This window comes from Choloepus didactylus, chromosome 2, assembly GCF_015220235.1.
Source record: "Choloepus didactylus isolate mChoDid1 chromosome 2, mChoDid1.pri, whole genome shotgun sequence".
NCBI lineage: Eukaryota > Metazoa > Chordata > Mammalia > Pilosa > Megalonychidae > Choloepus > Choloepus didactylus.
This window is the reverse complement of record NC_051308.1, coordinates 110763461-110788800: the sequence shown is the minus strand read 5'-3', so window position 1 is coordinate 110788800 and position 25340 is coordinate 110763461. Positions and strand designations below refer to the sequence as shown.

Here is a 25340-nt window from a genome sequence, read left to right as displayed (position 1 = left end):
TTGCTCACAGAGACCCCCTTCACCCCCATGCTGACCCCCTGAGACCAGTCCCACAGGAGGCAGTAGGGAGACCCCACCCCTGGTAAGGCGTTAACTGGGACCCCACAGGAAGACTGCAGCCCACCCTTTCCACTACAGAAGGGAGACATTTCCCTTTCAGAGGGAGGGTCTTTCTTTCTCCCGGGAGAAATGGGGTGATGAATGAAATCTGGGGGGTGCAGATGGAGGACTTTCCTGGGGTGGGCAGCAGTGTCCAACCACGGAGCTTCTGGAACCAAGCCACAAGCATCCCATCCACCCCGACATGCCCTCTGCTCCCCGCAGTGCTACCCAGGCTTAGATGGGAGCCTCAGTTTCCTCTTCTGAAAAGAGGGCCCCACCCAGCTCTGAGACTCTGTGTTCTAGATTCTAGGAGGGAGGTCACAGGGCAGTGGCTGCATGTTCTAGACCTAAAGCACTGCCAGGCCAAGGGAGCCCCTCACGACTCACAAGCAGAGGGGCTGTCAAGAGGCTGGGGATGCTGAGGGCTCTGTCAGTGGGGACGGCCTGTGCGGCAACTCACTGATCACACGGCACTTGGACGTCAATCCTTTTATTTGGGTCTCATCCTAAGCCAGCCACGAGGGCAGGAAAGCCCTTACTCCTCACTCTACACTCGAGAACGCTGAGGTCCCAGTGGGCAGTGCTGTACCAGGAGGCCACGGTTAGGGCTAGCAGTGGAAATTCAGACTCCAGCTTCTGCCTCCGGATCCCCCATCCCTCCTCTCACCCCGCTATGATGCTGGTGTGATGGGCAGCGCATGTGGGCCTCTGTACATACGTGTCAGGATGGGGAAGGGGCAACCACAGGCAGGAAAAATGCACCTTGAAAGGATGTAGCCCAGGTGCGGGGCACTGGGGAAGACGTGGGCATGGAGGCACGGCCTTGCCTGATGCAGTGCTGGGAAAGACCTGACCCTCAGAGCCAGCGCCCTCCACTTACAGATGCGGGACCGCAGCCCGCGGTGTCAGGAGCAGGCCCAGGGCCCTGGAGCCAAACCAGGTCCCCACCAATGGCCAAACACGTCCAGGATGCAAGTCTCTTAGCCGGTTTAGTGCTCTTTCCCCACTCCCCACCCCTGTGAGCTCCAGCTAAACTTAATCAGAGATGGTGCCAAGATCTGTGGGGTCAGGGGTCAGGCAGGAGGACAATAAACCACAAACCCTGGTCCTCATTGGAGGCCAGCAAAGTGGGCAGGTGGGCAGGGCGGGACAGGGTGGGTCAGATCCCTGGCCAGCTTTGCTCAGCCTGCTTTTGCTGGGCTGCGAAGAGACCATTCACTGTCAAGAACCAGGGCCTTCTTCATACCTTAGAAACGTCAACTAAAAAGCAGGAAACCCTTGCAGATTTCCCAACTGCCTTTTTATGTGCAGGGAACCTGCAGGCAGGTCTGTTAATGAGCAACCACCACCTCAGACCAGGAATGCACCTCTGGGCTCACAAAGAAGGGTTCTGCTCTTGGCAGCATTTTGAGGGTAGGGTAGTGGGCAAAGTGGGTACTCACCATGATGCCAGTGAGGAGACAGACACCTTTCCCACAGTATGTGTGGGGCACCATATCCCCATAACCAATGGAAAGGAATGTGATGGAGATGAGCCACATGGCACCCAGAAAGTTACTAGTTACATCCTGCTGGTCGTGGTACCTGCCAAGGGGAACACAGGAATTAGTAGAGAAACTGCCACTCCCAGGAGTAAAGGCTGTGGACAAACCTGCAGGAGGGGCAAGGAAATTAGATAGTTCACTGGGGAGGGGGCAGCAGTGATGGGGGCACACACAGATCTCTGGGCTGTTGAAGGCACCCCAACCACCCCCACCCCCACCCCCAGGTCTCGCCTCCACCTCCCCGACCCCCCCCAAACCAACCCCCACCATGAGCTTGGTCCCAGAGGCAAAATGTTTTGTGCGTTGCACATTATTCTGTAGATAGGCTTTTGGTGTTGATAGAATAGCTTTGGATGAAATCGTGCAGTAATAAAATTTAAATTTTCCTTTCCAAGTTGACTGTTGAAATGTATGTGGAGGTGATTAATCTGAAATCACAAGCTCCTGTACAGGGAAGATGTTAAAAAATCACCAAAAACATTTAGCAATTTCCTGTAAGAAAGCTGATGGAGCCCAAAGACCGGCATCTCCTGAGCGTCTGCGTCTGGAGAGGCGGTGGCAGCCCAGGGCTCTTGGTGCCATTTCCAGGGGAGGCTCTGGGGTCTCCGCAGAAGGTCAGCCTCCCCTTCTGAGGTGGTTGGGGCTCATGGCTGTCTGTCCTGGGGGGAGCCAGCTGGAAACATGTCATCCTCACTCCCTCTGCCTGGAACGCCAATTCCACCCATCTCTTTCCTCCCTCCATCCCCAAACACTGAGGTCCACTGTGTGCTGGGCAGGCTCTGGGTCAAATACTGAAATACAAAAATGACCACGACACAGGCCCCGCCCTCAGGGCTCTCGGCCCAAGGGAGGAGTCCTTCTGGGATGCAGACATTTCCAGGAGGGTGTAATAAGCGGGTGAACAAGGCACCTCAGGGTCAGAAAGGAGAGGGCGATGAACTTGACCCAAAAGCAAGGGGATTAGCGAGAAAAGGCATCACAGAGGAGCAAGGCTTGAGTTTTCCAGGCAGGGCAGGGAAGGGTATCCTTGGCAGAGAGAAAGCCCTTACGAAAGCCCAGGGCTTGGCACAAAGCGCGGCATGTTGGCCTGGCTGCAGCCTGGGGCAGGAGGGCTGGTAAAGGCCCATCCTTTTTCCAAATGTTCTCTAACAGCATCGGCTGGAGAAGGACCTTGAATGACACACAACAGACTCACATTTTATCCTGTAGGGATATCATCCCTTGATCAAATCCCCCAGCCAGCCACTCAGAGGCCACTGGATGGGGGAAAGCTGAGACAGGGCCAAGGAGACCAAACCAACCTGGTTGGAGAGAGCACAAAGCCATTTGGGAGTTTTGGTCCATAGGATTTAGTTACTAACAAGGATTCCATGAATCAATGCACATGACATGCTTGGGATAGGGTCTGGCACACAGGAGGCCCTCAGGAAGTATTAGCTACTACCATCAGTCTTCTCCATACTGCCACAGGGTCTGGTGCCCACTGAGTAATCGGCAGGTGTTTCTAGGTGCAACTGCAGATGGAAGGAGGCAGAAGCTCTGTTAGGCAGAATGGAGGGGCGGGGCACGTAAGTCAGGGAACACATGAGCACGGTGTGATGGAGACCATTTATTGAGCACATACTATGTGGCTGGCACTTCGTATACAAATGCTCCAATTCTTACAACATCCAGTGAGGTATTTTACAGGTGGGCAATTGGATGCACAGAGACATTGAGTGACTTGGCCAAGGACACACAGGAAATAACTGAGCAAACCTCATGCTCTTTTTGCTGCTTCACAGAGGCAGGAGGGACAACTGTGTGTACTGAGAGGTGGTGCGTGATGAGGAAGTTTGGTGAGAAGAGGGCTCCTGGGCTCCAGTAGCAGGTGATGAGGGGGCTTTGGAGCTCAGGGGTCAGATTTTAGAAGGTCTTGGATTCCAGGAGAGGAAGTTTGGATTTGATCTTAGAGGCCTTGGAAGCCATTCTAGGTTCTTGAGCAGGGGAATGACAGTTGACATGGCTTGCCTGGAAGATAGGTCTGCAGGTGGTGAGCAGGACATAATGAAAAGATGGCGCCCAGAGGTAGGGTAGCCAGGCAAGAAGCAGGTGTTCCGAGCTAGTGGGGAGGTGGCAGGTGGCATCTTTTGTCCCCGACCTGAGCTGGGCCCTTGCTGGTCCCAGCTGGCCCATCACTGGGAGGCTGTCCAGCCCCTCTTTGGACTCCTCTCCCAGGAACCAGAGGGTGTGGCATTAGCCTTTTCTTAGCTGTCTGCACAAGGGCATGGCGACTGGCACTCCAGGGGGACGTCTGAAGAGCAGATATCCCCTCTCCAAAGCCCTGCTGATAGGACAACCTGACTGCCCTCACCTGCCAGCTTTACTTGCTCCCCAGAGACACTACTACTACTCTGAGAGCCCCGTGGCAGCTACCTGTTCAGTCGGCCTCACTTCCTTAGGGCTGGGCCCTGTGTCTGCTCCTCTGGCCATCTTTTAGTAGGATGGGTTGGTGACACCCAACTCTGATCCCCAGGATTGAGTCTGCCCCCGACTCTGGCTCAGGGTGTCAGCCCCACCCAGTCCTGACATGGCCTTGGACAGGCAGCTGCCCTTCCCCTCCATCTCCCACATCCCTGGGATTCTGGTGCTAGCCCTGCTCTGTCTGCCCCGCTCTGCCAGCCCTGCACGCCGATGCACTCCCCTCCACCACTGGCTTGCTGCTCTCCTGCAGGGAGGAAAGGACGCAGTGGCTGCTCCTTCTGGGTGACACCCCGGCTCTGAGGGCCTGTGCTGAGGCACTGGTGGGAAATCATTCCCCAGGAGGGATGTGAAGCAGCAAGCCTCAGGGACAGAGTGAGTGTATGGGGTGGGGGTGAGGGAGGAGGGGGCAGTACAGAAGGGGGAAGACTGAAAGGGGTTCCACATGACAAGCCAGCCCCACAAAAACATATGTTGTAGAGTGAGAGTCAGGTTTGACAATGATGAGGTTGAGACAGTTCAGCAGTGAGGAGGTGAACAGGTGGTCTTGAACTTGGCTGGCCTGGGTCCAAGCCTCAGCTCCAACTCACCAGCCCAAGGCAGTGGGCAAGTGGCTTAACCTCTCTGTGACTCAGTTTCCTTTTCTACTGATAGAGGGTAGGGTAAAATAATCCATAAGCATTACCAGCCAGAGTGAGCGCTCACTAAATGTCAGCAATTATTGCTGTTGTTGAGGGGGGCAGGTGTTATCAGACTGGGAAACAAAATCTAGAAAAATACAGGGGCAGGGGAGTTGCAAGTGCAACAGGGAGAGGGTTCCAGTGGTGGAATGCGGAGGCGTTCATGAGGATGTCTTGAAGTTTAGGCGGAAGAACTATTTGACACAGGGCCGAAAGGAGTCGCCTGTAAGTTCTTGGGCAAAGAAGGGACATGAGACATTTGGTACTTGAGGATGATCCTTCTAGCAGCCACATGCAAGACTGACTTAGAAAGCACAGGTGCCAGATAAGGAGAACTGCTGAAAGGTCTGCAGGAACAAAGAGCCTTGGATGCTGAACCATAGAATTGTTATTTAATTGCTTTGGTGTGTAAGTGGATCCCATCATACTCCTTTCCTTGCAAACTATGAGGCTTAAATTCTTATTCTCTGGTTCCTGGGCTGCCCTCAGGCCCATGGACCATCCTACTTACAGGTGGGCTGACTCTGAGGTAAGAGATTACAGGAAATCAAAGTGAAATTAAGTAGAAAGCAACAGCTTATCCGCCTCTCCTTTTTACAGTGATGCCTGATTTACTACCTAATATTTTTTTTCCTAAACTCTGTTTATGTTCTTGTGGGTTCTGTTTCATTCACCATAGAAGCTCTCATTGGTGCTAACTGTGTGTGCTGAGGAGAGGAGAAGCAACTCTTGAGGGTGTCATTCATTCATCATTTGTCAAATTTCAGTGGTCTCTCCTCTGGCGGGGACTCTCGGGCATGCCGAGGTGAATTGGACACGGACCCTGCTCTCCAGAGTCTTGGACCATCATCATGGAGATAAAACACGCATGCAACTCACCAAGCAGGAAGTGATGAGCGAGAAAGCCGGGCTGGTGATTCAGGGCTGTGGGAGTGGAGAGGAGGGAGAAATTGTTTCCAAACCTATTCATAATTTTAGAGTGGTTTACACATTTCACAAATTCGCGTGTTAATCTCATGCTATTTTTTGCAATAGAGAATGGGGGGGAGGGGGCATATAGTTAAATGTTTTTCTTTAATGGTTGAGAAGGAAAAGGCGTAGGTTTTCTTTGAGCTGATGAGGGTAGTTATTATAGCTATTAATTTATCTCTCTGGGTGTGGACTATGCTTTTTTATTTTTCACTTTTTAATAGTATGAAATAAATGCTAGATCCAGAAGATCACATGACTGGGTAAAGATGTCTACTTTTGCTCTCTTCTCAGATACCTCTATAAACAAATATTTTTAGTCCCACTTTTAAAATTAAGCAGACAACCAGGAATCCCCAGATACCTGAGGCATCTCTAGCATGAAAGACAGGCTAAATCAGTCAATCAAACAAAGAAAAGTGTTATTGGATCAAACACCGACCATTCAGAGAGAAAAACACTTGGGAAAAAACTATAATTACCATCTTCAGAGAGATAAAATAATATATTGTATCCATGAAACAAGAATGGAATGCTATACAAAAAAAGTCTCCTAGAAAATTGGTGAACCATTCTACCAATACAAATAATAGTAGTTCCAGAAAGAGAGAACTGGGGGGGAGGGGGGGTAGGAAGAGGAGAAGGAGTGAAGTAACCATTAAGGAAATTATTCACAAAATTTCCCAGAATTGAAGGACACAAGTTTCTAAATCAAGGGCTCACTGTCCCAGCACAGTGGATGAAAATAGACTCACACTAAGGCACATCATTGTGTAATCTCAGAACATTGTGGGGAAAGGAGAATATTCTATAAAGCTTCCAGAGATGGGGGGGAGGGGGGAGGAGGAGGAGGAGAGAGGTCCAATACACAAAATCAGAAATCAGAATGACTTTGGGAGTTTCTCACAGCAACACCAGAAGCTAGAAGTCCATGGAATAAGGGAGGAAAATTATTTCCAACCCAAAATTCTATGTCCATCCAAAGTTATCAGTTAAGTAGGAAGGTGGAATGGAGACATTTTGGATGTGCAAGGGTCTCAAAGATTTACCTTCCATGAACCCTTTTCTCAGGAAGCCACAAGAGGATATGCTTCATCAAAACAAAGGAGTAAACTAAAAAAGAGGACATAGGACAAGGCATGGGATATAGGAAACTGGAGACTTGACAGAGAAAAGGGAGGCCCAGGGAGCGGTGCAGGGGAATCCTTGAGCCATGGCCAGGAGCCAGGGTGGACGGCAACCAGTTTAGACGGCAGCAGGTCAGAAGGCTCTGGGAGAAACTCCTCCAAGAAGACAAGGCTGATGGAAAACCTGACGTGCCTCGACATCCTGAGAGATTAAGACAACTGGCAGTTTGGAGTTGAACTGGTGATAAATACATAGAAAACTAATCAAACATAATAATTAACAACTCCAGGGAAAACGAAAAGTTCCACGGGAAAGGAAACGCTACCATACTTTCCTCAAGGCTCAATTACAAATAGAGTCAATTTAGTGTCGACTGTTTAATGTAAACACTGATTACTGATCTAACCAAAAATGTGATGAAAGGAGGATGGGGGAAACAAGAGGAGTCGGAGAGGAGGAAAGAGATCTAAATCTTTACCTTCCATACAGGGAAGTTAATAGATAACGCCTAAAAGCAAAGCATCAAAAAGTAGCAATACAAGCATGTTTTATATATATATATGGAAGGAGCTTGTGGAGTACAGGAAATTCTACCAAACAATTGGCTCTAAAGTGTAGGCAGGTATAACTTTGATAAAATCAAACATAAAACCAAACCAAAGAGAAAAAAAGCAAAAATATACATAATACAAAAATAACTTATGAAGTGTAAATATAAGATAGACATCCAGGAACCCACCATCCAACCCCAATCTTTTGAGTCTACTTGGGTGCCCTCCCCATCGTGTCTCCCATTGCCCCCACCCAGAGATAATCGATATCCTGAATTTCATGTTTATCATTTCCTTGTTTTTCTTCTTAGTGCGTCCACCTAGGTAAGTATACCTAAACAATATGTAATTTAATTATTCCTGCTTCTGAAGTTTTTGAAAATGAACTCATCCCACACGAGTGTGGTTAGCAGCCTCTAGAATGACACCCAATGGTCCCCATCTCCTGGTAGTCACACTCTCCTGTAATCCCCTCCTCTTGTGTGGGCCCCGGGCCTCGTAACTTGCTTTTAACAAATAAAAGATGGCAGGAGCGATGGGCTGTCGCTTCTGAGATTGGACTGTAACTCCTCTTTGGGCTGAGCTGTCTCTTGTTGTCTTTTGGATCACTGTCCCTGGGAGAAGCCACCTGTCATGTCATGAGGCCACCCTGTGGAGAGGCCCACGGGCTGGGGGACCACAGCCTGCCAACAGCCTCGGGAGTGGGCCAGGAAGCAGATACCCTTCAAGTCGAGCCTTGGCATGAGGCCACGGCCCCTGACTGACAGCTTCACCACAATCTCATGAGAGCCCTTAAGCCAGAGGCACCCAGTCAAGCTGCCCCGGGATTCCCGACCCCCTAGAAACAGTGAGATGGTATGTACTTGTTTGAAGATGCTAAGATTTGGGAAAATTATGTTATGCAACAAGTTCTTCTATGACTTGCCTTTGCCACTCAACATACATGTTGATATACTTGGCGATTGTTTATTTTCATTCCTATATTGTATTTCATAAAATGAATGAATGATTATTTATTTACTCAGTCACCTACTGAGGGACATTTGAATGGCCTCCAGTTTTTTACTCTAATGAGCAATACTGCTACATTCTTGATCACATCTGCTGGTTCACTATAAGAGTTTCTCTAGGGCACATACATAAAAGTGGATTTGCTCGTTTGTAAGGAATGCACATATTTAACTTCACTATCAAATGCCAAGCTGCCTATTAAAATGTTGGTACTAATTAGAAGAGTTCCTGTTGCTCTATATCCTCACCAGCACTTGTCATTGGCTGATTTCAATTTTTTTGCCCAACTAGTGGATCAATGTATATTTCACCAAGCTTTTACTTTGCATTGCTCTGATAAAAGCCTGGATATCCTTTCATAGTTTTTTTTTTTTTTCATTCCTGCTTCCTATTCTGTGACATATCATTCATGACTTCTGCCCATTTTTCTTTTAGTTTGCATTCATCCTTTTTTCTTATTGATTAATAAGAGTTCGTTATATAGTCTAGATAACAAGAACTTCACCAGTTTATGTGTTGCAAACATCTTTCAGTTTGTGGCTTGTCTTTTTATTTTCCTTACAGCATTTTTTGATACATAGACGTGTTTAATTTTACTGTGTTGAATTTGTCAGTCTTCTCATTTACAATAATGACTTGTTTGTCTTATTTAAGAAATCCTTCCCTTCTTGAGGTTATAAGACTTTCTTTTAAATGCTTTAAAATGTTGCCTTTCATATTAAGTCTTTAATTCAACTGGAATTGATTTTGTGGATGGTGTGTGGTAGGAATACAAGTTCAGTTTTTTTCACACGAATAACCATTTAACTCAGCCCCACTTAATGAACTGTCCATCTTCTCCCCTTGACCTCCACTGCTTCCTCTGTCATATAGATTATATACGGAAGTGGGGCTATTTCTGGGTTCTCTGTTCTGTTCCATTGGCCTATTTGCCTAACCCTGGAGTTATTTTAGTCAGCTTTGTAGCCTTTTCTCAGTACCTTCTCAAGGGCTGGCACAAAATAGGTGTTCAGTAAAAATTTGTGGGGCTGAATATGGCCTGCTTGCTGCTTTCCCTGACCCCCTGAGAAAGTGATGTCTGTTTCAGTAATTCAGTGAAGCATGTTGAGATGACGTCAGCTGTTCTCTTCAGCATGTAAACTTTTGGCAAAGTGGCTGCCAAATTCCTCAGGCTTGCTTTAGAGTTGGTTCTCACTACTAGTAAGAACCCAGCTTCCTGACAGTAGCTGTGACCCGTTAACAGCCAGAGGTTGAGAAAAAAATAAGCCAAAGTGAAATCACTGCCTTTTTCTCCTTCTTTTCCAAAGGAGATGGAATACTTTCTTTCTTTAAAAAAAGAAATTGGTTTTTTAAAATTCTTTTTGCATGGTCTTCCTGATTTGATGGCTCTAATCACTCATCCTGGGTTTGGTTTGTTTGTTGAAATTTGCAGGAATCGAGCCAGGCCTTCTGCAGAACTCTAGCCAAATGGATTGCTTGTCCTCACCTTCTAGTCATTCCTCAGCATCACCCAGACTGTGGGCCCCCAGCGCGTTGTGGACCCTTTGCTTGCTAAGTTCTCCAAAGAAAAACCCAGTAATGTATACCTGACTTGACCCATGGTGGCCTTCGACCTCCTCAGAACACTTTGTTCCTTCGTTGTCTTCAGTGGCTTACTCTCCTGGTTCTCCTCCTCCTGCTCTGACATGCCTTCTTGGCTTTTTCATCTGGTCTCTTCTTCAATGTTGATGGGCTTCAAGATTGCCTCGTGTACACACCTCTCTTGTTCCTGTTAAGTCTACCACTGTCCTGCTGATCCCTTCCTTCTAGACTCAGCTCAACTCCCATCCAGGCCCTCCCAGCCAAAGTGGCCTCCTTGCTTCTAACTCCCCCACCACTTAGCATCTGCACTGTTTGCTGCTCCCCATTTGTGCAGGAGATGATCAGGCTGGTTGGTGTCCTGCCTGAGCACACAGGCTCTAGGGCCAGGCCACCTATGACTGACTCTAGACTTTGCTCTTGAGTAGCTGCAGAACTGTGTCCTCAGTTTCTCCATCTATAAAAAGGGTTATAATACTTGTACCAACTCTAATAGAGCTATGTGGGAATTAAATGAGTTGATGTATCTAAAACATTTACAACAAGGCCTGACACACAGTTGCACTAAGAGAATGTTGGCTATTGTTGTGCCATTACCATTTCATGTGTGTATGTCTAGCCTCGGCACAGTAGGAAGAAGACAGAATCCGGAGACAAAAGACCAACTTTCACACCCTAATGGCTCTGTGACCTTGAACAAATCACTTTACCATCTCAGGGTTTATTTTTTTCTCTTTGGGGAAGCAGGGCGGAATAATGTCTGTTCTGCCTATTTCAAGAGGTGGTGTCGAGGACTGAATATGGAAGAGATCTGTCAAGCTTCAACTGTGTGATACAGATAGAAATGTGTAACTAACTGTCCCTTGAAGAGCCTCCCACCAGGGTTCCTCCCTGGGGGAAGGTGGGGTCTCCTCCCACCTGGGGCTCCACCCACCCGGGGCTCCTCCCACCCGGGGCTCCTCCCACCCGGGGCTCCTCCCACCCAGGGCTCCTCCCACCCAGGGCTCTGTCCTAGTGACGATGGCAGCCACATGGGGTGGAACAGACAGCAGACATTACTGAGTAGAAAAGCAGTAACTCCTCCCAGGTTATCTTTAAATCTTCCTTGTCCCACCATTCCTGTAGGTGGGCCACAGCCCCTCCCTTTTTTTGGGTGATTTGTGGTTTAAAAAAGTACACTTAAGCCCCTTCCACCATCAACAAATCCTGTTGACTCCACCTTCAAAATATTTCCACAGTCTGATCCCTTTTCACCACCTTTGCTGCTACCCGAGCCAAGCTTCTTGCTGTCACCCAGGGCAGTGCAGCACCCAGGGCAGTACCTGGCCTCCCTGCTTCTGCCCACGCAACCCCTCCTGCCACCCTGCCTGAGTCTCGACCTGTGACAGCAGCCCGAGTGATCCTTCCAAAAAGTCAGATGGTCCATGTCACCTCTCTGCTCAAAAATTCCCTCAGAACGAAAGCCACCCATACTCCCCATCCTCTCCCCTAGAACCCTCCCTCCCCCTCACCCACTCTGCTCCAGCCATCTGGCATCCGCACAGCTCCTAGGACAGGCCGCTGCACTCCCGCCTCAGAGCCTTTGCCCCTGCTGTTCCTTCTACCTGGAAGGCCCTTGCCCCAGACAATTTCAGGTCTTTGCTCCAATGTCAGCTTCTCAGTATGGCTTTCCCTGACCATCCCCTTTACCACTGCACTGCCCCCCTCACCCAACATGCCCCATCTTCCTTTCCTGTGTTATTTTTCTCCACACCATGTGTGCCGGTTTGAGTGTATTGTGTCCCCCAAATGCCATTATCTTTGTAGTCTTGTGTGGGGCAGGCGTTTTGGTGATGGTTGGATTTGCTTGGAGTATGCCCCACCCAGCTGTGGACTATGATTCTGATGGGATGTTCCCATGGAGGCGTGGCCCCGCCCATTCGGGGTGGGCCTTGATCAGTGGAGCTATATAAATGAGCTGACTTGGGGGGAAGAAAGAGAATGCAGCTGGGAGTGATGTTTTGAAGAGGAGCAAGCTTGCTAGAGAGGAACGTCCTGGGAGAAAGCCGTTTTGAGGCCGGAGCTTTGGAGCAGATGCCAGCTGCCTTCCTAGCTAACAGAGGTTTTCCGGAGGCCATTGGCCATCCTCCGGTGAGGGTACCCGATTGCTGATGTGTTGCCTTGGACGCTTTGTGGCCTTAAGACTGTAATTGTTTAGTGAAATAAATCCCCGTTTTATAAAAGCCAATCCATCTCTGGTGTTTTGCATTCTGCAGCATTAGCAAACTAGGACAGATTTTGGTACCAGAGAAGTGGGGTGCTTTTGCTGCTGAGTTTGCAAATACCAAACATGTTGGAACGGCTTTTTAAATGGATAAGGGGGAATTTCTGGAAGAGTTGTGAGGAGCTTGATAGAAAAGGCCAAAACTGCTTTAAAGAGACTGTTTGTGGAAATATGGACTCTAAAGATACTTCTGATGAGGACTTGAACAGAAATGATGAATGTGTTGTAAACTGGAAGAAAGGTGATCCTTGTTTTAAAGTGGCACAAAATTTGGCAAAATTGAGTCCTGGTGTCAGATGGAAGGAAGAATCTGGAAGTAACAACCTGGAATACTTAGCTGAGGAGATCTCCAGACTACGTGTGGAGGACATATCCTGGCTTCTCCTTGCAGCTTATAGTAAAATGCGAGCAGAGAGAGATAAACTTAGAACTGAACTCTTGGGTTCAAAGAAACCAGAAACTGATGGCTTGGAAAATTACAGGCTTCCAGGGGGTGGAATCCCAGAAGCTACAGCCCAACGTGAGGATGGAACCAAACATGGAACCCAGCCGCCATTTCAGTACAAGCCAAGATTGGAAAAGGAGTTAAGCAGAAAGGATTTGTGGAAAATCCTATTGTCTGATGGCTTTGACCCCTGTGTGCTTCATGCAAAGCCAACAGAATTTTTGCGAGATCTTTATAGACAGAGCCATTGCTGGTCTGGACTGGAGGAGACAGACAAGGAAAAAATTAAAGGAAAAATCTCTTCAAAGACAGAGCCATGGAGGTTGAGGTCTGGAGTCAGGAGGTCTAGGGCTGAGAGAGCGGAGCAGCCCACATGCAGGGAAAGGGTGAGTTTGCCCTGGAGGTCGAGGGTGGGCTTTCCGCCTCGATGCTCTGGAAGAGTTTTGCCACCCCAAGCCCCAAAGAGGTTGGAGCACATTCCTAGGGAATTGGGGAGAGCCTGGCTGCCACCACACTGTTCTGAAGGGGTTGAGCGTGTGCCCCGGAGATGGAAGGGAATCCGGGAGCTGCCCCGATGTTTGAGGAGGGTGGGGCCAAGAAGGTGGTCTCCCCAATGTGTGGATATATTGGAGCATTCACCTAAGTGTTTGGAGAGGAAAGGGCTGCCGAAAAGGCCCTTGGGAAGGGTTAGGCTCCCGCTCTCTCAAGCCCCAAGGATGCAACGTTGTTCTGTAAATGACTCTCAGACTTTGAAATCTAATGGAGTTTGTCCTGCAGGTTTTAGGAACTGTTTTGCTCCTGTTAACCCTGTTTTTCTTACTGTTTCTCCTTATGGCAATGTAAATGTTTATCCTATGAATGTCTCTCCTTTGTATATTGGAAGCACATAACTTGTTCTAGGTTCACAGATCCACAGCTAGAGGGGAATTATGCCTTAGAACTGACCAAGCCTAAATTGATTTTGATGGGATTTTGTACTTAACTTTTGTTACTGAAATGATTTAAGTTTTTGTGATATTGTGATGGAATGAATGTATTTTGTATTTGGAAAGATAATGTCATTTTGGGTTCCAGGGGGTGGAATGTGCCGGTTTGAGTGTATTGTGTCCCCCAAATGCCATTATCTTTGTAGTCTTGTGTGGGGCAGGCGTTTTGGTGATGGTTGGATTTGCTTGGAGTGTGCCCCACCCAGCTGTGGGCTATGATTCTGATGGGATGTTCCCATGGAGGCGTGGCCCCGCCCATTCGGGGTGGGCCTTGATCAGTGGAGCTATATAAATGAGCTGACTTGGGGGGAAGAAAGAGAATGCAGCTGGGAGTGATGTTTTGAAGAGGAGCAAGCTTGCTAGAGAGGAACGTCCTGGGAGAAAGCCGTTTTGAGGCCGGAGCTTTGGAGCAGATGCCAGCTGCCTTCCTAGCTAACAGAGGTTTTCCGGAGGCCATTGGCCATCCTCCGGTGAGGGTACCCGATTGCTGATGTGTTGCCTTGGACGCTTTGTGGCCTTAAGACTGTAATTGTTTAGTGAAATAAATCCCCGTTTTATAAAAGCCAATCCATCTCTGGTGTTTTGCATTCTGCAGCATTAGCAAACTAGGACACCATGTATCACCCTCTGACAGAATATATTTTTGGTTTATTTCTGTGTCTACTGACTGTCAAACTCCACTGGAATCTATGCTTCAGGAAGGGAAGGACTTTTTGGTTTTCTTTACTGCTGTTTCCCTGTGTTCAATAAGTATCTGTTCAATGAAGGAATGAATGAATGAATGATCCCATCTAGTCTTTACAACAGGCCAGCAGGACAAGGTGGGCAGGACAGGGGCCATTGCCCCCTTTTATGACAAAGCAATGAGAAATTCGAAAGAGTAACTGACCTAACTAACTTCTTGTAGCCAGTGGCTTGCTGTCCTGGTTTTCCTCCTCCTGCTCTGACCACGCCCTCTTGGCTTTTTCTTCTGGCCTCTTCTTCAATGTAGCCAGTAAGTGGGAGAGCTGGAACTGACACAGGTATTATTTCTGATTCTAAAAATGGCAGGTGCTGTGTGTTTCAGGCGGGCAGGGGCATGGGGGGGTGGAGACAGCGTCTGTGTGATTGGGTGGGGTCCACCTGTCCCAGCTTGGCAAAGCACTGGCCCAGTCACTGCCAGTAGGAAGAGGCCCAGGAGACTCCATGCTGGGTTATCACCAGCCTGCATTAGGGAGCCTGAGAAGCTGTTACTAAAGGGGAGAAAGTTCACTGAGCCCTGGGTTTTATTCCCACTCCCACCTCTAACTTTGCCCTGGTCTCCAATATTATGCAATTCCTAATTATCCAGTGCCCTTGGTGTACTGGGGCAGGGGGGTTCCAGCTTTGTGGAGAAAATGGGGTGAGATCACTATTTCTTAAAGGTATTTTGAGCCTTAATTTCGGAGCATTTGAGAAATGCTCGAGGTGTGTGAAAGAGTGACATTGAAATCTGAAGTTAGCTGAGGAATAAATGGCTTATGGTGACTTCAGAGCTATTATTGCTTATTCCAGCTACGTGTCAATTCACTTCAAGGCAAAAAAAAAAAAAAAATTCTTTATTTCTCAAATCAATTTCCCTTATAAACAACTTAAAATGTGAAATAATGATTTTGGAGATCCAGGGCTGAACACGAGCCCTACTAGACCAATGCCTGAGATCACATATGCATAAATAAAGTCATCTCCTCAGTCCACATCACCTCTGTTGATGCTGTCCTATTTTTCAAGAGCAGGCTTTGGAATTTAGGAAAACAAGGATGTTTCCTTCTACCAGGTAATTCAAGGTAACAGCCCTGGATCTTTGCAAGGCAAATCTAAATCTAGTCTTTTATTTCCAGCCCCAAGAACTAACAACACAAGTGCAAGGCCTCCAGTTATTTTTAAAAGGGGAGAAAACCACCACCACCAAAGCACAATAGTTGCAACAAGCGAGTTGCAACTTTGCTTTGCCATCAAACAAGCACAGCTTGTCCTCTTTCTGGGAATACAGGGGTTTGGTTGTGGCTTTCTCTCACAGAGGTGGTGGTGCCTCGGTCTCCTTTACAGCTTTCTTTGGAGACTTTTGACCAACTATGGAAGAGTCAGGACATCTGGCTGGTTCCATACATCTGGATGCAACCTCTCTGAAGGACTTGGTTGGAAGATTTAAACAATCATGCCAAACTAAGCTTTTCTCAGTGTGATTCTCTTCTTTGGAGTCTCTTCCTCTCTTTGTTGAGCTAGATGTTCTGCTCAACTTCCCCACCTTGCAAATGGATGCACCGTTTGAGGGAAGCCAGCTGCCATTCCTTCCACAGTCCATTTTCCTGTTAAAGGGGGAACACTGTCAACTTCTTTGAATGGTTATTAAATTTAAGAAACCAGATGGCTCATCTGGCAAATCCTTCTGAGTCAGTTTCTCAATTTGCAATGTTTTCTTTCTTCTTATTAAAAAATATTTCCATGTTTCCTGATTTGGAAATGTTTAATAAAATGCAAGGAAGAGGAGAAAAACAATATGTTTGGAAGAAGCACTGTTCCCACCGGAAGCATGCCTTCCACAGTGTCGGGAGGTGGTGAGGCAGAGAGGGTAAGAGATGGGGTTTCCAATCCCAGCCCCGCCACCTGCTAGCTGCGTGGCCCAGGTAAAGCGCTTACTTCTCTGAGTCTCAGGTTTCCCTTCTGTAAAACCAAGGATGTAAAACCCCTCTCATGGAGTCTACTGATGATTAAATGAGATCGTAAACAGAAACCCTGCCCAGCTCCTGGCACATATTTTGGGCTTACTCAATGAGTTCATCCAGGCAACAAATATTAGTGATCTCCCCACCGTGTGCCAGATCTGCACCCATTTCATGGAACTTACTTACAGCCCAGTGAAAGAGGCAGACACCAAACAGCACTAAAAAAAAAAAAATAAAGGCCAAGGAGAGGGGCAGCACTTGGCAGGGGACCTCCCCTGAGGACCCAACACACACACGGAGAGGTAGAGGAGCAGGGGTGAGGGCAGGGCTGGAGGGCAGGGGTGGCTGGGTTGCAAGTTTTCCCTGTGAAGGGATTAGCTCTGGAAAAGGCCCAAGGTGAGTGGGAGGACCATGGAGGGAGATGCAGGGCGAATAAAGAAGAGGACTGGGCCGCAGTAAAGCAGAACCGACTGGCCCCTAGGCACTGCCCTCCTGTCCTGCCTGGTACCCCCTATTCCTTCCTCCACATCCCCTATATATTTTTTTCAACCCATTATGCTCTCTTCTCTTAACCTGTTTTATTTTTACTCATAGCACTTATCATTATTCACATTATATATCCATTTTTCTTTCCTTTTTTTAATTTTAAAAATCTGCCTTCCCTACTAGAATATACACTTCATCAGGGTATAGAAACACTCTGCTTTGTTCACTGCTGAGTCCCCAGAGCCCCTCCTCTATTTTTCTTTCCCTCGCCTCCCTCTATTCTTTCTTCTTTCCCTCTCATACCTTCTTCTCTTTTTTTTTCCTTCCTCCAAAACACTGTCCCCACCTCCCCTTTCTTTCTCCGGCTCTCATCTGCCCTTTAACTCAGTCAGTCCCTTTCTCGTCCTCTCCCACAGTGGAGCCCCACCAGCAGGGAAGATGGTTCTGCCTTCGGAGCGTTTACAGTCCCCGTGGAGAGACCAGTCTTTCTTTGCCTTGGGCTGGTTTCACTTATTCAGCAAACTTGTATTTAGCACCTACTGGTGGTCAAATCCTGATAGCAGGCAATTAAATGAAGCAGGACCCCTGCTCTGGGACACCCCAGGCAGGCAGGGGAGGCAGAATCTGTGATGCAAAGTGGGGCGCTCTGCCAGGAGAGGGTGCATGGGCCTCGGGGCTCAGAGGAGAAAGCACTTGGGGTATCCCAGGCCCCACAGCCTATAGCCCTCCGCGATTCTGGTGATCACATCCCCCTCGTGGTTTCAACAGCCCACCTCCCTCTGAAACTAGCCCAAACCTCCCCTCTGAGCTTCAGCTCCGTGTAAGTGTCTGCCCAATATGGGACATCTCTGTGGGGGACACATCTAAATCAAGTTCAACTTATTGGGAACCCTCCTCATGACTCCTCCCCTCCTCTCCACCCAGCTGCCCTCCAAACTCACCCCTTGCCCTCTTGCATCTTCTCCGTATCTCTACACACCACCACCAGCCACTTGTCTAGCCACTGGGCATTGTTCTTGGGCGTCCTCCCCAATCACCCCACATTCAGTCAGTCAGTCCTATCCATTGGGCTCCTGCAACTCTCCCAAACCTGGCCCTCACCCTCCAGCTAGCCAGCAGCGCCATAGTGGAAGCCATCCATGTCTCATACCATCACAGCAGCAGCCCCTCACTGGTCTCCATGTCCCATGAAGACCCAAGTTTCTCTCAAAATCCCCTTCTACATGCAGCCAGAAAACCTGGATGGCCATGAGCCTTCCACTCGCCTAGAGAGGCGGGGGGTTCTCAGCCTCAGCGTGGAGACATGCTGGTGGGTACAATCAATCTGAGACTAATAGATAAAGGGTCAACATATGTGAATGATTTGTTTTTCTGGGTTAGGGTAGTTGCCACGCTAGCACTTTGATAATATCACTTTCCCTCTCTTGTACTCTGATTTGCTTGCTTTCTTGAGTTGGGAGAGGAAGGGGTGGGGTTCCAGCCAGCTTGCTGGAGATGATTTATAACCTGGGGCACACCCACAGCAAAGGTTGGGTGTCTGAATACCATCCCTTTTGCATCGCTGGAATAAAAGACACAAGGAAATAAATAAGGTTGGGAACTGTTGGCCTTGACAGAGGATCAAGTCTAAACTTCTTAGACTGGTGAATAAGCCCCATGGTGATCTGGCCCCACTACCTCTCTAGACTGGAGTCCAGCCTCAACTTCTCACTGCACACCCTGGCAAGCAACTGCTTATCATCTCTCCCACCCCACGCTCCCTCTCACCTCCACACTTTGTTCATGCAGTTCCCTCTGTGTGGAGTCTCCTTAGGCTTAGGAAATCACCCCCTCCAGAAAGCCTTCCTGGATCAAGTGTTCTCTGTGGGGCTCTCTGTCACCTCCCAACATGAAATCTAATCATATGCCTTTTCCAAGGCTGCCCATTTCCATGGTCCAGTGCCAGCTTCGGGTTGGCCAGTGCTCGGAAGAAGCTCAGCAAGGCTGCTGGGGGAGGCAGTGAATGAAAGAGAGCTTCAGGGGTGGCGGCATTTAAGCCTGGTCTCGTCCCACTCCCCTCTGTGGGCCTCTGCTTTTTGTTTAAAGCCATCAAAGTTCTCAGCTTTCTCTCTGCAGCTGCTGTCTCTGGTTTTCATTCAGCTCCACCTGCCCAGGGCCTTGGTCTGCCACCTGGGAGCTTTTCCTCTCTTGGTTGAGCCTTTTTCCCACATCCACCATCAGTCACAGAGTGTGACTCGGAAGCAAGGAGGCTCACAGTTCTTAGATTTTTATATACAGATACAAGAAATACAGTGGTTGGGATTCTTGCAAAATATTCCCTTAAAGACCTTAGAGATGATTTATTTCTTATCTCGTATTTCCGGGACTATCTCTGCGAGGTAGGACTGGGTTTTAGCCCTCGTTTAAGAGATAGCAATCATCATCATCATTTATCAAAGGCTGTGTGCCACGTGGGCCAAACCTTCACGTGCACGATCTCATTCAGCCCTCACAATAACAAGATTCAGAATCGTCATTTCTCATTCTCTTGAGTTGGACCCTGAGACTCAACTAGATTATGGGACTTGTGCAGAGGAAAGCATCCAATGAGTGGCAGAGCCTGAGTGTGAACTTAGGTTTGCCTAGTTCCACAGCCCCGTCTTTGATCATATTGGGCCTCTGAGGAAGCGGAGGCCCAGAGAGGATGAGTGGTGAGAAAGGAAAGCATCCCCCTTTCTCAAGTACCTGATCCTGGATCTGTATTACAATGAGCCAGCTTCACAGGGGAGTAAGCCTGAGCCAGGGCCACCCTGTTCAGCAGTGTAGGTCGTGCACTGTGCAACTTTGGGAAGTGCCATTCATGAAGACTCCAATGTGAATGGCGCCCCCTGGTGGGGAACATTGTGGAGACAGTGGTACTTGTTGGCATCCCATAGGAAAGAAGGGTGTCTTTCTCCTCCCAGTTATGCTTTCCAAGGGGAATTAAAGACAGGCAGTTCCCTAGGAGAGGACAGGTTGAGGAGGGCATGGAGGTGCAGTCCCACCTGGACACTGTTAGAGTGGGAGGGAGGTGGAGATTGCTGTGACGATGCACAAAGGAGAAGAAGGGTGGAAGAGATACTTTGGGAAGGAGTCTTTGTGTTCCTGTCTCTCAGAGCAGTGGGGCTTCTAGAGCAGGATGTGGGAGCTCTGGATTGGTGGCTTCCCTGCCACTGAGAAGAGGGGGTGCTGAGAAGGGGCCCCAGGCATTCAGGGTGAGTGGGAAGAATTTTGACTCTCAGAGGTGGGAGAGCGGCTCCTCAGAGAAGCACAGAGAGCGAGGCTGGAAACAGTAGGGCTCTGGGAGTAGGGGCACCCAGAAAGGGTCTGGTCTGAGAGCAAGTCCCCCAAGGCCAGGAACACCCAGAGCAACTACCTGATCTGGGGAACGTGCCCATGAGCAGCTTGCACTGGGAACGTGGTTGGCCCCGACCTCTGTCCGCAGGCCCAGAGTGCCTAGGAAGGCATACTGCCCCCGATTCCTGGGAGGGGGCTCTGGCTAAGTGAAGGGTGGCAAAGTCGGGGACGGGGTTGCAGGGGCTGGTCCAGGACCCACATGTCCCACAGCCCAGCCCAACCCTCAGTTTATATGATTAGCTAATAATGCTAATTCTGAAGTTCAGTGTGGAAAAAGTAGAAAAGAGACAGCCAGTCACACAGCCAACTTGTACCCCCAAGGGGGACTTTCTTGCTGGCAGAACTTCTAAATCCTCAGAGCTGGATGCTCTGAGATCTGTGAGAGCAGCAGTGGAACGGAAGGCTCATATATTGGGCTCAGGCCAAGGGGCTTCTGAGACCTCCTTGCTCATCAGGATGAAGGGACACAGCTGGGGAAAGACAGCCCTCAGTATCAGAATTCATTTTTCTGCCTCTCAAACTGAGAGATTCTTGCTGGAGGAAAAGGAGCAAGACAAAGAGACAACCCATCTGGAGGGCCTAGAGAGAATGATACGAAATCTCCTTAGCATCAGTCAAGCCCCTCATAGCTCTGGGCCTGTCTCCTCATCTAAGAAATGATAGGGGCTTCCTGCTTGGCACTGCTGTGATCCTCTGAGAACTAACTTTTCCTCACCCCACTGCCCACGCAGGATGGAGGGCTGGTTACGTAGGGGAGAGAGTGGCCACAGCCCCAGTCCTTGCGGCTGTGCTGATTCACAGGATGCTTGCCTGATGGAGATGTGTCCTTAGGAACCGCAGTGGTGGCGATGCTGAGTGTCTCTGAGGCCCATGACTCCCTTAACTTCTGGGATTTTCTAGGAAAGAGAGACAGCTAAGGACACACAGGCTCTGCCAGTTGGGTGTGAAGAGGGGAGCTCAGCTTTGCTTCTCAGGGTCACTGAGTCTTGAGGTCACATCGAGCCCCCAAACCTCATCATTTTATAGATAAGGAAATGGAGGCCAGAGAAGGGGGGATGACTGGGCCTGTTTTCCCACCACTGTGCTGTTTCTTTCTATCCCACGAGGCACCGGAGATGTGAGTCCAGGAGAAAGACCCTCAACTGGGAGCCCAGACATTCTCTAACTTGCTGGGGACTTTGAACAAGTCACCTCCCTTCTCTAGGTCTTGATTTCCTCTTTAGTAAAATATGAGGTTTGGCTAAATAAGCACTACAACCCTTCCAGCTCTAAGTTAGGTGTTTCTTTGATCACGCTCCATCTCTCTGCCTCTTCGGTCTCTGGGGAACTTGTGGCTGGGCTGCCTGCAGACAAGAAGGCCAGGGGTCTTCCCAGATGGGGGCCTTTGATGGCCTCATTCCTACTACAGACAATACAGCCAATGCTACCCAGTCCAGGTATGTGGCCAGGGATGGGTTTACCCCGAAGAGGAGGGGCATACACGGAGAAGGGTAAAGTACTTATCCACATGCCCTCTAACCTGGGAGCTAAAGTCCTGCACCCCAGTGGCACCCCATGGAGAGCAAGATAAAGTAAGAGTTCAGCTCAGCTAAAAACCACCCAGCAGACTTCCCTGGCCACACTGCGGAGAGCTGTAGCAGGTAACTATCAAGTTCCACAGAGCCTCTGAGGGCTCCCACCCCAAGACCTGCAACCCCCCAACATCTACGATTCTTGAACTAAGGCAGGAGAGGGTGCCTGCAAGGGAACGGCGAGAGTGACTACTCTCGGGCTACCAAGAGAGTCGCTGCCTGTCTGTCCATCCCTCTTTCTCTCTCCCCCTTCCCTCCTTCCCATGACTTCGTGAAGGCCCATGAAGTCTTCTTCATTCCAGGGACCCAGCCCTGGCTCTGTTTTAGAGGAAGCAGCCACCACAGAAGATGGTTGTTACATGTTGCTAGGCAACAAAATGCTGCCTGAACACACAACCCACCTCTGACACTTCATGGGACTGGAAACTGGCAGATGAGAAGGGACTGCTAGGGAACAAAGGAGAAGCATCGGGAGGGAAAATGTTGGAGCCAGACAGTTGTGCAAAGTGCCAGAAAGCAAACAGATGGGGAGGCAAAACTGATTCACTGAAATTTGGGAGCTAGACAGAGGGAGGAGACGTAGAGGGAAGGCCTCTGGGTGCTGGGCCCTCGAAAGGCTGCCCTTCTGTTTTTGTCAAATCTGTCATGATTAGAGACGAGGTTGTTGCTAAGGAAGATGAAAGATGATGATGATGATGATTCCTGAGGTTAACGCTTATCTATCGACTTCTGCTTTTATCTCATGAGTGAATTTTTATTAAACATTTGTCAAGCGATGGCATAGTTCTCTCCAGAATTTCCAGGAAACATGATTATTCTCTAGAACACAGATCTCCACTGCCATCATCATCATCACCCAGCTCCCTAAATACAGGCTCATGTGCTTGTCAGCCTACATGACCTTGGGCTCTGAAATCTTCAAGTACTGAGTAGATCCAAGAGGGGACCCGGAGGAGGCTCAGGCTAGATGACCACTCCCGGCTGCCCTGGGACCCAGGAGGCACAGGGAGCTCCGCACAGGGGCTCCGCAGAGCGAGGAGCCCTGGGCCAGCAGTGAGACCCTGGCTCACTGACCTCATGAAGCCTCTGCTGCCAAATTTCTAAAATGGGAAAGTGAGCGTGCTGGGCAACAGAAGAGAAACTGCAAACCTGCAAAGCAACACATAACTGTAAATACCATGAATTGTAAGATAGTGCCCCTTGTTTATTCCACAAATAATTATTAACCTCCTCCAAGCAATCAGGTGCTCTGGTAGACCTTATCTTACAGACTTACTATGTGCTGGGGAAGAGGCAACTCAACAAGCAACCACACACAATGGCGGGTGAGCTACTCAACTGCTCCTAGCCTCAGTTTTCCCATCAGTGAAATGGACATAATGCTGCAAAAGATTATTGTGAGGGTTAAATGGGGAAAATGTACAGAAGAAGCCAACACTTAATGACAGCTCTCTCTCCCCTTCCTCAGGCTTGAGGTCACCAGTAACTAGGCTCCTGAGACCCTGCCCTCGGGCTTTGCCTTACTTGGCCACAGTGACAGGTCAGACTACCTCAGGGGGGTACAGTGTAATTTCTGAAATAATGCAAAGCCTCAAGACACTTTTATTTCCCAAATAAAATCTATAGTTTCAAATTATAAATAAGAACAAAACAAATCAAGGACACTGGTAAGTAAATGGGAATAATTTCATGGGTTAAACTGACAAAATGATTATGAAGCTACTAGTCAGTTAACTATACTCAATTTACTTAGCCTCGTAAGTTTGACAATATAGGTGTTTACTTTATTAATGAGTTTTGACATGTACTTTCTCAGAAGTCTAGCCATTCTCCAACTCACCCAAAAACTGACATCATAGCATAAAATGGGCCATTTCTCCCTCTACCCCACTAACAGGAAGTGCTTCCCACTAAAAACTGCTCTATTTCTGTAGCACCAATCACAATTTCTTTCTAGGCACCAGACAGCACGCCCTCAAATAAATTATAAAGTGACCTCACAGCCCAAACTGAACGAAGAATTTAATTCACTGAACATATTATGCTCTTTCTCCAGCACAGGCACTCACCATAGCACAACTCTCCAGTCCAACAAATACTCAAAGAGCCCTGTAGTGGGGAGTCCGGATCCTGGAGCCCCAGGCTCCCCAGCCCTTGCAAGTCAGGTGCCAGGGAAAATCACTGAGCCTCACGAGCCACCATGTCCTAACCCACAAAATGGGGACTCCAAGCTTCTGGTCCCGCCTGCTCACATTTTAGGGCCACTGGGAGAAGTAGAAGAGCACGCATCCTATTCCTGATGGCTTCCCCAGATTTCCATGCCTCCGCGAGGAGTATGTAGGACAGGCTTATATCTCCAATCTACAGATTAGAAGAGTGAGACCCAGGGAAGGAAAAGATACAGTGTTTGTGAAGAACCAGCCATGGTCACAGGCATTTCTCTTATTTAATGGAGGTTAAGTGACTTGCCCAAGGTCACACAGCTGGTCCATTATTAAGCCAGGCTCTGAGCCCAGGTTTTCGGACTCCAGGTGCCACATGTTTTCCATTCTATAAACAATAAAACCTTACATTTAGAAATGTCAGGGAGGTAGCAGGAAGAGATGAATTTGCGAGACGTTATAGAATAAGAACCAGTAGGCCTTGATGACTGAATAGGGGGCTGGGATGGGAATAAGTGTGGGCACAAGGATGGTGAATGGTTATTATTATGATCATTGCTAATGTTACTCAAATTGAGCAAATCTGGTTTTATCATGGTTTGGCTGGGGTCAGACTATGGAGAGCCTTGGATACTAAATTAAGGAATTGGACTTAATCTTCTAGAGGGAGCAACTGAATATTTTTGAGGAGTAAAAGAATTTATCTAGTGGTAGTGTAATTGGAAGCCAGAGAAGCTACTTCTATAGCCCAAGTTAAGATGACAGAGATCTATGTCGGGGAGGTAGCAGGAAGAGATAAATTTGAGAGACCTTATAGAATAAGAACCAATAGGCCTTGATGACTGAATAGGGGGCTAGGGTGGGGGTAAGCATCATCACAAGGATGGTGAACAGTTTGCAGCCTAAGAGATACAGATACTTGCATCCAAAATCGCTTCTCCTCTTTTTCCTTGGTGAGAAGAGAACAAAGGAATTTTAGCTGAGCACATGGCTACCAATAATAAAGACTACCTTTTCCGGTCTTAAGAATGACCAATGGATGTGAATGGAATTGTCAAGTTCAGCAAATGCCAAGAGGCCAAAAACAACAGAATATTATAAAGCATATGAAAAAACCAGACGATATGGATAACCCAAGCCCAAGAACCCAAATCAAAATATCAGAAGAGACACAGTACCTAGAGCAACTACTCAAAGAACTAAAGATGAACAATGAGACCATAGTATGGGATACAAAGGATATCAAGAAGACCCTAGAAGAGCATAAAGAAGACATTGCAAGACTAAATAAAAAAATAGATGATCTTATGGAAATTAAAGAAACTGTTGACCAAATTAAAAAGAT

General features: G+C 48.3%; 1 protein-coding gene across 1 annotated transcript in view; it reads right to left on the bottom strand.

The window, feature by feature from the left end:
* Nucleotides 1–25340, bottom strand: part of KCNN3 (potassium calcium-activated channel subfamily N member 3) — a 177982-nt gene that overhangs the window by 30923 nt on the left and 121719 nt on the right. Inside the window, 2 exon segments of the mRNA XM_037825857.1 lie at nucleotides 1545–1686; nucleotides 5666–5710. Of these exon segments, the coding sequence (XP_037681785.1) occupies nucleotides 1545–1686; nucleotides 5666–5710 (187 nt within the window).